Source organism: Perognathus longimembris, chromosome 14 (genome assembly GCF_023159225.1).
Source record: "Perognathus longimembris pacificus isolate PPM17 chromosome 14, ASM2315922v1, whole genome shotgun sequence".
Taxonomy (NCBI): Eukaryota; Metazoa; Chordata; class Mammalia; order Rodentia; family Heteromyidae; genus Perognathus; species Perognathus longimembris.
The window spans coordinates 686,034-699,615 of NC_063174.1; the positions used below are offsets into that span (position 1 = coordinate 686,034).

The 13,582-nt window shown below is 48.6% G+C and overlaps 1 protein-coding gene across 1 annotated transcript; it reads left to right on the top strand.

Annotated features, from left to right (window-relative positions):
* Positions 1–6,594: 6,594 nt before the first annotated feature.
* Oxa1l (OXA1L mitochondrial inner membrane protein) lies at positions 6,595–13,582 on the top strand. The gene is made up of 10 exons (XM_048362868.1): positions 6,595–6,783; positions 7,094–7,156; positions 7,942–8,149; positions 10,927–11,070; positions 11,518–11,603; positions 12,273–12,437; positions 12,609–12,713; positions 12,823–12,985; positions 13,058–13,138; positions 13,220–13,582. The coding sequence occupies exons 1-10, from the start codon at positions 6,610–6,612 to the stop codon at positions 13,357–13,359; spliced, it is 1,329 nt and encodes a 442-aa protein (XP_048218825.1). The 5' UTR covers positions 6,595–6,609; the 3' UTR covers positions 13,360–13,582.

Below are 13,582 nucleotides of genomic sequence, written 5' to 3' on the forward strand. Positions count from 1 at the left end.
ACAAGGGGATTTCATTATGACCTATGTGTATGATATATCACAATCAGACTCACCACTTAGGATAGTTTTTATCAAAGGGGAATCTGCAACTTACAATAATAATAACTACAACCATGAACTGATATTTATTAGGAATTTATCATGTACCAAGCACTACAAAAGAATCCTTTTTGTGTGTCCAAGTGCCAGTGTAATCCTAGTTACTTAGGAGACTGAGATCTGAGGATTGTAACTCAAAGCCAGCTTGGACAGGAAAATCAGTGAAGACTCTTATGCCCAGTTAGCCACTAAAAAGCCAGAAGTAGAGCTTTGGCTACAGTGGTAGAGTGCTAACCTTTAGGGAAAAAAACAAAAAGCTCAAAGACAGTGCCCAGGGCGCAGGCCCAGGATACAACCACACACAACCACACACACACACACACACACACACACACACAGAGAAAAAGAAACAGTGTTACAGGAGGCATGGCTCAAGTGTGAGGCCATAAATTCAATCTCCAGTATTGCCAATAGGTAGGTAGGTAGAGATAGATAGATAGATAGATAAGTAGATAGATAGATGATAGACAGTTAGATACTCTTATGTGCTGAGGGCAGCATGTACAATACTACAGTGGGGATATAATCATGATACATCTGTCCAAACTCATAAACAATGATGAGTGAATATAATCCTAGCTACTCAGGAGGCTGAGATCTGAGGATTACGGTTCAAAGCCAGCTCAGGCAAGAAAGCCCTTGAGACTCTTATCTCCAATTAACCACCAGAAAACCAGAAGTGGAGTTGTGGCTCAAGTGGTAGAGCGCCAGCCTTGAGCTGAATTCAGACAGTGACCAGGCCCAGAGTTCAAGCCCCATGACAGACAAAAAAAAAAAAAAGAAAAAAAAAAAGAATCTGATTTGAGGTCAATCTAAACATAAAAGTTTGCTAGACTCTATTTCCAAAATAATCGAGCTGGGAATGTGGCTTAGTGGTAGAGTGCTTGCCTACCATGTATGAAGCCCTGGGTTTGATTCCTCAGTACCACATACACAGAAAAAGCCAGAAGTGGGCACTGTGGCTCAAGTGGTAGAATGCTAGCCTTGAGCAAAAAAGAAGCCAGGGACAGTGCTCAGGCCCTGAGCCCAAGCCCTAGGAATGGCAAAAAAAAAATCAACAAAAAGGAGGGCTGGATACTTGGCCCAAGTAATAAAGTGTAAAAACTTGGCAAGTGCAAGATCTTTTGTTCAAACCCCAGTATTAGGGGAAAAAAAAAAAAGGAATGTACAATCTAAAGGAAAAATAGTACACACTCCCATAAAAAGCAAATAGAAGATGGAAATAAATGCAAACTAATATACAACGTGCCTCAATTAGCTCTAAGAGTAAAGATAAAATGATATGCTCTTGGGCTGGGAATATGGCCTAGTGGTAAAGTGTTCGCCTCATATACATGAAGCCCTGGGTTCAATTCCATATGTGCCATATATATAGAAAAAGCCAGAAATGGTGCTGTGGCTCAAGTGGTGGAGTGCTAGCCTTGAGCAAAAAGAGGCCAGGGACAGTGCTCAGGCCCTGAGTCCCAAGCCCTAGGACTGTCAAAAAACAAAACAAAAAGATATGCTCTGCTTTATAATACAAATATCCATTTACTTAATATTGGATATGTTTCAGTAACCTATTCTTACACAGCAAAGTACTTCAAAACTTGGTGGCTTAAAAATATAATTAGAAGTCAGGCGCGGGTGGCTCACACCTGTAATCCTAGCTACTCAGGAGGCTGAGATCTGAGGATCACAGTTCAAAGCCATCCTGGGCAGGAAATTCCCTGAGACTCTTATATCCAATTAACCACCAGAATACCAGAAGTGGTGCTGTGGTTCAAATAATAGAGTGCTAGCCTTGAGCTGAACTGCTCAGGGACAGTACCCAGGCCCAGAGTTCAAGACCCATGACCGACCAAAAACAAAAACAAAAACAACAACTACAATTACATGAACTCCAGGAAACTGTAACAAGAGATTTTTTATTTATTGCTGCTTTTTTTTTTTTTGCCAGTCCTGGGGCTTGGACTCAGGGCCTGAGCACTGTCCCTGTTCTTTTTGCTCAAGGCCAGCACTCTGCCACTTGAGCCACAGCGCCCCTTCTGGCCATTTTCTGTATATGTGGTGCTGGGGAATCGAACCCAGGGCTTCATGTATATGAGGCGAGCACTCTTGCCACTAGGCCATATCCCCAGCCTTTGTTGCTGCTTTTGTGTTCATTTCTTTTTGTCTTGTTTGTTCATTTATCTGTCTTTGGGAACACAGGGAAATGGAGGAACAAAGAGTGAACCAATGCAACAGTGATGCTCACTAGATACTATGTTGAAAATGAATTGTTGGGCTGGGGATGTGGCTTAGTGGTAGAGTGCTTGCCTAGCATGCATGAAGCCCTGGGTTCAATCCCTCAGATACACACTGTGGCTCAAGTGGTAGAGTGCTAGCCCGCAGCAAAAAAGCTCAGGGATAGTTCCCACGCCCTGAATTCAAGCCCCAGGACTGGCAAAAAAAAAGAAAATGAATTGTACAATTTGTGGGTGGGGACGAAAGGGAAAAGCTGGGAGAGAATGAGGAAGGGTGGCACTGTTCAAAAGGAAATGTACCCTTTACCTGGTTTATGTAACCCCTTTGTATATTACCTTTATAATAACAGTAACAATTTTTTTTTTTTTTTTTTGGCCAGTCCTGGGGCTTGGACTCAGGGTCTGAGCACTGTCCCTGGCTTCTTTTTGCTCAAGGCTAGCACTCTACCACTTGAGCCACAGCGCCACTTCTGGCCATTTTCTATATATGTGGTGCGGGGGAATTGAACCCAGGGCCTCATGTATACGAGGCAAGCGCTCTTGCCACTAGGCCATATCCCCAGCCCAGCAGTAACAACTTTTGAAAATACTACAATTAGGGTGTGTGCGTGTATACAAATCCGTGTGCATGCATGCACCAGTTCTAGAGCTTGAACTCAGGGACTGGGCACTGTCCTTTAGTTTTTTGCTCTACCATTTGAGCTACAACTCCACTTCCAGCTTTTTAGTGGTTGGTTGGAAATAAGAATATCACTGACTACCCTGCCTGGGCTGACTTCACGCATTGATCCTCAGATCTCAGCTTCGTTAGTAGCTAGGATTAATGGCATAAGCCACTGGCACCCAACTAAAACTACAATTATGTGATTTATTTGAAAGTTTGCAATTTGAGCAAGGCTAAATGGAAGCAACCTTTCCTGTTCCACATACAGTTACCTAGAATGGATCCAATAGACTGAAGAATCCATCTCTGAAGGGGGGAATGAAGAGTTAGGGTGAACCCCATTTTCAGGCAGCCCCCGTTTTGTTGTCTGAGCAAACCCACGGCAAGCTTATTAGGGCCCAGTTGGTCAAGAACTCTAACCGCCTGGGAATGCTTAACTCTATCCACCCCTAGAATGCCTTGAGCCTAGTGCCTCAAGCCCTGAGCCAATCAGATTTGTACCCATATCCTAATCTTGCTTGCTTAAACACCTGATTGCTGTAACTTTGTTTTTTGCCTTTATAAGCTCTGTGGAATCACAGCTCGGGGCTGCCTCCTAACCTCTGCTGTGTCGGTGGGTAGGACAAGGCCCGGGCTGCAGCCCCACTTGAACAAAGTCTTACCTTGCTATTGCATTTCCGAATGTCTGAGTCTTGGTGGCCTTCTTGGTGGTCGTTTCGCGACTTGGCATAACAGTCTCCAAGATGGCCTTCTTCACATGACTGGTGATTTGATGCTATATACTCAACTAAGGCTATTAGTCCAGAGGACACGCTCCTACTCTCACTCTCTCTCTCTCACTAGGAGGGGCTTTTCACATCATGTAAATCTGAAAACTAAAATTTCTAACACCACAGCTCCCTTCCCCCCTGAATCCAAAAGCTGAAGCTACAGGGTCTTCTTACAGTCTAGGCCCCAAACTAGCACAGCCTCGCTTTCAACTCATTTTATACATAAAACAAGTCACAAAAAGCTACACATGGGGCTGGGAATGTGGCTTAGCAGTAGAGCGTTTGCCTAGCCCTGGGTTGATTCCTCAGCACCACATAAACAGAAAAAGCCATAAGTGGCGCTGTGGCTCAAGAAGTAGAGTGCTAGCCTTGACCACAAAGAAGCCAGGGACTGTGCTCAGGCCCTGAATTCAAACCCCAGGACTGGCAAAAAAAAAAAGCTACACATGGTACTTATACCTGAAATCAGGAATGATAAGGCAGAATTGTGAATTTGAGGCGAGTATTGCTACACAGTGAGTTCACGATCACCCCTTAACTACATAGTAAGATCATGCAAATTCAAAACAAAACAAATAAATAAGTTAATTCACAGGGATTCAAGATGAAGGAATTACCAACAGTACAAATACTGAGTCATGTTTCCTTTGAGACCACCAAAGTATGTCCACATAGGATACTTTACAGTCCCCCACAACATATTCTGTAATTGTATATAAGTCATCACCTCCAGCTATATTTTTAAAGTAATCTCTGAAAAACCTATTTGCTTGCATCCAACTCCATTACATCCTGTTGCTAATTATTACTAAATCTATATTACATTTCTACCATTTCTGTTCAATACATTTATAACCAACCCAAACTAGCAATGATTAAAATGATTCCAGATTATTGGATCTTTCCTTACCTATGCTTTGTTGTCCAAAACAGCATCCTGTACTTTGAGACAGACTTCATAAGGGTTTGAACATAATCAACTTCCTCTTCCTTGAGAGGCAATTTATTTTTCACCTTACATATCCTTATCAACTTCATGAAATAGAATACCTAAGCAACAGAGACTTAAAAGTTTAGACAATAAGGACCTTTCACTAGATTACACAATGTCTAGAAATACACGATTACAAACTTTGAACAGCAGCTCAAAGACATTATCAAGGATTCCGATTTTTTTTCCTCTCTCTCTCTTTCTATTAAGCCTTTTTTAGCATGTTAGCTTAAGCTCTGTGCTCCAGACTTGTTCCCTCATGGTCACAGTTCTCACATAATTCTTCTCAAGGAAGAGAAACAAAGTCAGGTACCCATAGCCCACACCTATAATCCTAAACTACTCAGGAGGCTGAGATCTGAGGATCACAGTTCAAAGCCAACCTGAACAGGAAAATCCAGGAGACTCCTATCTTTGATTAGCTACCAAGAAGCGCGGCGAAGTGCAGCTGTGGCTGGAAGTGGTGAAGTGCTTACCCTGAGCACAAAAGTTCAGGGCCAACTCCCAGGCCCTGGGTTCAAGCTCCAGTAGCAGCACCAAAAAGAAGGAAGGACGTGAGGGGGGCGGGGGGAGGGGAAGAAAAAAGAAAAGAAAAAGAAACCCATTGAAGGAGGGGAAACGGAGTTTTTCTTTTTCATCTGGAAAGAAAATAATTCCTAGGAACTACCTTCCTTTCACTCCTGTGAAACTCTACAGCTCTATCAAATCCACCTGGAGGTAAGAGTCGAATGTCATTTGGGGGAGGGGGGGTCCTCAAGTTCACACCAGGCACAACCAAGGCATCTGAAGTCTAGTTAACTCCGCAAGTCAGAAGACAATCCAGGTTTTAGAAAGTGGATGTAAACAAGAGTTTCTTCCGGTCGTTCTCTTGTCTTCTGTCTGCGTACCCATCTTTGCGAGAGTAGGGGCACAGACACGGGGGACAAAGGGTGAGCAAATAAATGCAGCAGCGGAGCTCTGGGAACAGAGGGGGACGTGAACTAGGCCACCTGTGGGGGGCGAGAGGGGAAGGGGTGACAGGCTACCTGACTTGTGGGGCTGCGAGCCCTCTGCACACCACCTTTATAATCGCAATTTTCGCAATTTTTTCATTTTTTTTTCTTTTTTCTTTTTTGGCCAGTCCTGGGCCTTGGACTCAGGGCCTGAGCACTGTCCCTGGCTTCTTTTTGCTCAAGGCTAGCACTCTGCCACTTGAGCCACAGCGCCCCCTCTGGCCATTTTCTGTATATGTGGTGCTGGGGAATCGAACCCAGGGCCTCATGTATAGGAGGCAGGCACTCTTGCCACTAGGCCATATCCCCAGCCCCCCAATTTTTTTCATTTTTACTGGTGTTTTTTCCAGCCCCGGGGCCTGGCCTCGCCGTCCCCGGCGTCTGGGGCTCAAGGCCCGCGCTCGGCCTCGGGAGCCACAGCGCCCCTCCGGGCGGGCTTCCGGTGGCTAGCGGGAGGGTAAGCGTCTCACACACGTTCCGGTCCAGCCCGGCTTGGAACCCGGATCCTCGGATCTCGGCCTCCAGGGCGGCTGGGGCGGCACGCGCTCTTTACGCACACCTTAGCTGGGCGTTCGCGGAGTGCGTGGGGCGGCTCGCGGCGCGTTCCCGCCCCCCCCCCCCCCCCCCCGCACAAACCGAGTCGCGGGCTCTTCGGGTCCTTCCGGGCCGACACCCTCCGGGCCCGCGAGTTCCCCTGAGCCGCTGTGGCTTCTTACCCACTTCAAAGATGGCCGCCAAGGCCCAAGCTCCATTACCGCCGGCTCAGAGGCGACCGACCCGGCTTCGTGCCCACTTCCAAAATGGCCTCCGCCCGCGGGGCGGGGCTTCCGAGTGCGCACGCGCGGGAGCCCGGCCTCTTCCGGGCAACATGGCGATGGGCTGGCTGTGCGGACGCCGGGAGCTGGTGCGCCTACTGCGGCCCCAGGTGCGGGTAAGGTGTCGCCGGGGCCGAGGGCCGAGGGCCGGGACGTTGCCCGGTGTCTGTGACCCGAGCGGGGCGCCGGGAGCCGGCGTCGAGCTGTCCTGTGGGGCCCGTGTGTCGTGACCTCGCGTCGCCCGAGGACGCCGGCTCCCGGGACCCGCGCGTCCCTGCACCCGGGCCCGGCCCCGGCGCGTGCGCGGCGACTGGAGCCCGAGCCCGGGTTCGAGCCCGCCCTGCCCGGACCGCGGGCGCCGCGGGGCCTCCGGGATGGCCGCGCCCGCCCGCCTCGCGTTCTCCCGGCGAGGCCCCGACCGCCCCTGTGCTTCCTCCCCGCCAGCCCCGCAGCGTGCTGGGGGCCGCCCGAGGGCCCCGCGAAGCCCCGGCCGCCCCGCTCCCGGCCCCCGCCGGCCCGGCCCGCGCGCCCCTCCTCCCCGCCTCCGGCGCCCGCTGCCTCAGCACCGCCGCCGCCGCCGCCGCGCGTGCGGAAGCCCAGGTGAGAGACGCGGCCGCGGCTTGGCCCGCTCCTTCCCGTGCCGCTGGAGGGCTGGGTGGGCGCGTGGCCCAGTGCTCCCCGCCTCTACACGGCCCGCCAGAGCCTCTCCCTCGCGCGTGCGGAAGCGAGTTGCCAGGAAGCCAGGAAAACGGCTGCCGAAGTTGCCCAAGAGCAGGTTGGAAGCGTGGCTCGGGAGGGGCAGAGTGCCCGCCGGGCGGCCGGCTGAATGAATGCGAGGCCCGCAGTTCTAACCCCTGCGCCCGAAATCCAAGTTAAAAACTGAATTTAATAGATACCCCAGTAGCGGGGCCTTGCCTAGCATGCGCAAGGTCCTGGGTTCGATTCCCAGCATCCAAATAAACAAGTTTAATAATTCCAGTAAGTGGCAGAGATGCAGTGCGGTGACATTTGCATAGCCGACTGCAGGGAAACACTGATGTGAGAACGTTTGGAGTCTACCTGGGTGAGCAAGAAATATAACCCGAACCAGGCTCCCGTGGCTCTTACCTGTAATCTCAGCTGCTCTGGAGGCTGAGATCTGAGGATTACAGTTCAGAGCTAACCTAGACTGGAAAGGCTGTGCGATTCTTACCTCCAGTTAACCATCAAGACGCCAGAAGTAAAGCTGTGGCTCACGTGGTAGATCGCCAGCCTTGAGTGAAAAAGTTAAGCTCCCGAACCAGCACACCAAATTTAAAAAAAAAAAAAGAAAACTACAACCCCACGGCGGGGCCCCACTGAGTACCCCACTTACTGAATGTGACTTTTGACCTCCTTTCATACAGATCCAGACTCCTGCTGCTCCTGCTGCCCCCTCACCCGCAACACCTGATGTGGCTCCTGCAGAGACTGCAGATGCAGTCCAAGCTGCAGTCGAACAAAGCTTCGCCGAACTGGGGCTTGGGTCACACACCCCAGTGGGACTGATCCAGAACTTCCTAGAATTTATGCATGTTGAAGTGGGCCTACCTTGGTGGGGGGCCATTGCTACATGTAAGGAGACTCTGGATAAGAGTAGAGGAATACAGACCTAGAAATAGCGATACAGCCAGGTGTACTGGCATTTGCCTGTAATACCAGCTACTAGGAGGAAGAGTACACATTCAAGACATAGTAATAAAATTCTGTATCAAAAACAAAGTACAGCCAGGTGTTGGTGACTCACATGTGTAATCCTAGCTACACAGTAGGCTTAAATCTGATGGTCGATGTTTGAAGCCAGCCCAAGTAGGAAAGTCCATGAGACACTTACCTCCAGTTAATTCCCAAAAGCCAGGAGTGGAGCTGTGGCCAAGTGGCAGCACACTAGCCTTAAGCAGAAAAGCTCAGGGACAGCACCCAGGCCCTGAATTCAATCCCTAGCACAGACACACACACACAGAAAAGGAGTGGGAAGGAAGGAAATAATAGAGTTACAACCTGAAAGTTGACTGTTATGTGAATAGGTCAAGAATATTTAGGAATCAAAAAAGTAGATGATTTAAATGAGGGATAGAGGGGCTGGGAATGTGGCTTAGTGGTAGAGTGCTTGCCTATCATGCATGAAGCCCTGAGTTGAGTCCTCGGTACGACATAAAAAAGGCTGGAAGTGGCACTGTGACTCAAGTGGTAGAGTGCTAGCCTTGAGCAAAAGAAGCTCAGGGACAGTGACCTGAGTTCAAGCCGAAGACTGGCAAAAAAAAAAAAGGGCTAGAAGCTCATGATAATTAGATGCATTCTACTAAAGAACATAAAACCACTTCATCAGGGATTGGAAAAGCATAGATACTTGAATGTAAGCAGGGAATTGGAGTTAATGGGCCTTCTTTTGTGCATGTGTATACATATGTGTACGCGTACCAGTCCTAGGACTTGAATTCAGGGCCTGGATGCTGTCCTTGAGCTTTTGTGCTCAAACTAGCACTCTACAACTTGAGCCACAGCTCCAATTGTGGCTTTTTTGTGATTAATTGGAGATAGTCTCCAGTCTTTGCTACTGGGCTGGCTTCAAACCGTTCTGAGTAGCTAGGATTACAGGTGTAAGCCACCAGTGCTTGGCTTAATGGGCCTTATTAATGAAGAAACTCCCCTGGTCTAGTCAGGCACTTAAATTGAGCCACTCACCTTGTCCTCTCCTCCCCCCCTCCTGTGAGACTCAACTCCAGGCCTGAGCACTGTCTCTAAGCTCTTTGTGCTCAAGGCTAAGTGCCACTTCTGATTTTTGAGTGGTTAATTGGAAGTAATATAGGGACTTTTCTGCCCAGGCTGGCCCCAACTACCATCATCAGATCTTAGCCTCCAAAGTAGCTAGGATTATAGGCATGAGCCACTAGCACCTGGCTTAAGACAGAAACTATGCTTTGAATTATGTTTTTCCTACATCTTGCTTCATCTATCCCTTCTCTGCCGTGTCGTCTTGTTTTTGAAGTCTCACTGTGTAGCCCAGGCTGGCCTCAGATGCACAGTGCTCCTGCCTAGCACGGCATCTACCACCATGCCTGCATATCTTTTTTACTGCCTCACCTGTGTGTTACTTGAGGGAGATTTTCTTTCCTTCGTACCTTCTTCCCATTTCTTTCCTCTTCATAGCTTTTATGTAAAAGGGTGTTCTGTGTACAGTAACCTTCTTTCCACGTATTCTTTGGCCCTCAACAGTCCAGTTTTCTAAACATCCCCTTATTCTTAACTGCCACTGACACCTATTGCCAATCCATTTTTTTTCCTATAATACTTGGCCTTTCTGCATCAGACACTAGAACTTGAAAAATCTATCCCTTGGCTTTTGTGGAAATTTGTCCTGATTTTTGTGTGTGACTACCCCTTCCTGTCTCCATTACATGATGCCCTGTCTATTTCTTCAGTTCTGGGCTTCTGGGTTCTATGCTCAGCTCTCTGGGTTCTTCCCAGCACAGACCCATTTAGGTGTCTACAGATACCATGAAGGAAGTACTTGTGGGAATAACCAGCAAGTATAAGGAAAGGAACAGAAGAAAGGCTTAAAACAGCCACCAGATTCCTTCCTGCTCCAAGAGGTTTTTAGATCAGTGACTCACACGTTGATCTAGGAACTTCCAACCATTTGTTTCCTCTGGGCCTTGTGAATCCTTTAGCATAAAACGTGATACCAGCAGGCTTTTTCTTTACCGAGGCAGCTTTGTTTGTCTGTGGTGTGTGGTGTGTATATGTGCCAGTCCTGGAGCTTGGACTCAGCCTGAACGCTGTCTCTGAGCTTCTGTGTTCAAGCAGTACTTTGCCACTTGAGCCACCACTGGCCTTCGGGCTTTTTGGTAGTTAATTGGAGATGTGAGTCCTATAGGCTTTCTTGCCTAGGCTTCAAACCATGATCCTCAGATCTCAGACTTCTGAGTAGCTAGGATTACAGGTATGAGCCACCACTGCCCAGCTTACACTTGTTTTTTAAATTGTGTATGTGTATGTGTGTTTTGTTTCTACAGTTTCTTTTAGGGGTGAAAAGAAGTTTCCATTAATAGTGTTTTTTTTTTTTAAGTTGAGGCCAGAACATAGAAAAGGAGCATCTGTCCCTTTTTGTTCAAAAAAACAAAGGATCCCTGGTTGGCTTAGAGAAGTTAATGCTAAGCTTTTGTGATGCCAAAGCAGAGAACAGAGTCCTGAAGGACGGCGAGTTACCCTGTGCTTACCTCTGAGCCCTTAAGCATGAATTAAATGGGGGAAGGTCTAGGATAGTACTTTTATTTCAGTGAGGACCAAAATCTACCACCTAACTGCAGAGCTGCTTTTGTTTCACTCCAATCCTAGTTTTGTGTTTTCAGGTACAGTCCTTGCCCGATGCCTGGTTTTTCCTCTCATTGTGAAGGGCCAGCGAGAGGCAGCCAAGATCCACAACCACTTGCCAGTGATCCAGAAGTTTTCCATTCGAATCAGAGAGGCCAAGTTGGCCGGAGACGACACCGAGTGTGAGTCAGGACCGCATTTGCACTTCTCAGCATTATGCTGGGAAGAAGGAATCACCTAGCCAGGCGTTGCTACAGTTAACCACGTTCTAAACTCTTTCTTCTTTTTGATTGGTCATGGGGCTTGAACTGGGCCTGCGTGCTGTCCCTGAGCTCTTTAGCACAAGGCTAGTGCTCTACCACTTGAGCCACAGCGCCACTTCCGGTTTTCTGGTGGTTAATTGGAGCTAAGAGTCCATGGACTTCCCTGCTCAGGCTGACTTTGAACCGCAATCCTTAGTTCTCAGCCTCCTGGGTAGCTAGGATTACAGGCGTGAGCCACCTGTGCCCAGCTTATCTTTTTCTTGAACCTACTGTTTTCAAGGGCTGGTCACAAGGTTAGAACAATCGTGAGCTAGGTGATCAGGATGTTCACTAACTCCAGTTAATGTCCCCTCCCTCACCTCACAGTTTACAAGGCTTCCACAGAGATGGCACTTTACCAGAAAAAGCATGACATTAATCTCTTTAGACCCCTCATTCTACCTCTGACTCAGGTGAGTGAAAACTTTTCTCTTTATTACAATTTTATTTTTTTCTGTGCTGATACTAGTGCTTAAACTCAGGGCCTAGGCATTCTCCTTTAGAGTTTTTGCTCAAGCTAGCACTCTACAACTTAAGCTTTTTTGTTGATTAATTGGACATAAGATCTCATGGACTTCCTGCTGAAACCCAAATACGATCCTCAGATCTCAGCTTCCTGAGTAGCTAGGATTATAGGCGTGAGCCACCAGTGCTCAGCACGTTTCCCTTCTTATCTCATTTTGAACCTGTCAGATTGCTTCCTGTTTCCCATGCCCCAGATCTCCAAAAAGCAGGTGGTGGTGACACGCATGGCTTTCAGTAATAGATTAATGAAGGCGTCCCAGCCAGGTGCTGGAGGTGGCTCAGAAGGCTGATATCTGATGGTCATAGCTCAAAGCTAGCTCAGGCAAGAAGGTCTGTAAAACTCTCATCTAAAAGAGCCAGAAATGGAGCTGTGCCTCTAGCGGTAGACCCCTAGCCCAACGAAACTGTGCCTCAAGTGGTAGAGCGCTAGCCGTGAGCCTGAGACAGTGCCTAGGCCCTGAATTCAACCCCCAGGACCAGCACACACACACACACACACACACACACTCCCGTGCTAAAGTGTGCTGACCCTGACATTGTTTATCCTCTAATAACAGGCCCCAATCTTCCTCTCCTTCTTCATTGCCTTGAGGGAAATGGCAAGCCTCCCTGTGCCCAGCCTGCAGACAGGTGGCCTCTTGTGGTTCCAGGATCTTACAGTGTCTGATCCCAACTACATACTACCACTGGTCGTCACTGCTACAATGTGGGGAGTCCTTGAGGTGAGCCCAGCATGTCCTGCACAGTGAACGAGGAGTAGGGACTAGCAGACAGTACAGTCAGTCTTCCCTTACTCCCTGGAGAAACAGTTGCCAGACAAAAGATGAGAGCCAGATTCACTAAAACTGACATTGGACTCACTGTTTTCCTTTGCCCTTTCCCCTTTTTGGCAGCTAGGTGCAGAGACTGGTGTGCAAAGCTCCGATCTTCAGTGGATGAGAAATATCATCAGAGTGATGCCCCTGGCAGTCTTGCCCATCACTATCCACTTTCCCTCGGTGGGTAACAGCTTCAGGACTCGATCCACGTCCTTCCTCCACCTGGTCATCTCCCGGCAAGCTGACTGAGGATGCGGGTTCTAAATACCTTCTCTTTATTCTCCTGCAGGCAGTGTTCATGTACTGGCTTTCCTCCAATGTGTTTTCCCTTGTCCAAGTGTCCTGCCTCCGGATTCCAGCCGTACGCACTGCTCTTAAAATCCCCCAGCGTGTTGTGCACAGCCCTGACAAACTACTCCCACGGGAAGGCTTCATAAAGAGCTTCAAAAAAGGTAAGATTAAGACCCAGGGACAATGGCCCAAGAACGGGGAGGGGACTCATCAACTTACCCCTCCTTACCCAGGCTGGAAGAATGCGGAAGTGGCACATCAGCTCCAAGCGCGGCAACAACGCATGCAGAATCACTTGGATCTGGCAGCCAGGGGTAAATGTCATTTCAGGCTAACTTGCCTTTTTGTTTCTCCTTTTCCTATGTTCATTGAGACTTGTTTTCTCTTCCTCTCAGGTCCCTTAAGGCAGACCTTTACCCACAACCCTCTACTACAGCAGGAAAAGAGTCACCCTCCCAACACTCCCAGCAGCAGCAGCAGCAGCAGCAGCAAGAAACCAAAGTCAACACAGCCCTGGCGTGACACGCTTGGTTGACTTATGTTCTCTCCTCATTGGGGCAGAACTCTGGTCTCTCCAAAGACTCATCCTCAAAACAGACTTGCCTCTGTGTCCTGGCCTCAGTCATAGAAATTGGGGGACGTGGAGACATTTTTTTTAAAAATGGGTTTCACTACAGACTCCCAGGCCTGTGTGTCCAAGAGCACTGGGGACCTGAGTGATCTTCCCATCCCCAGACTTAGTAAACCTCCCTACTACA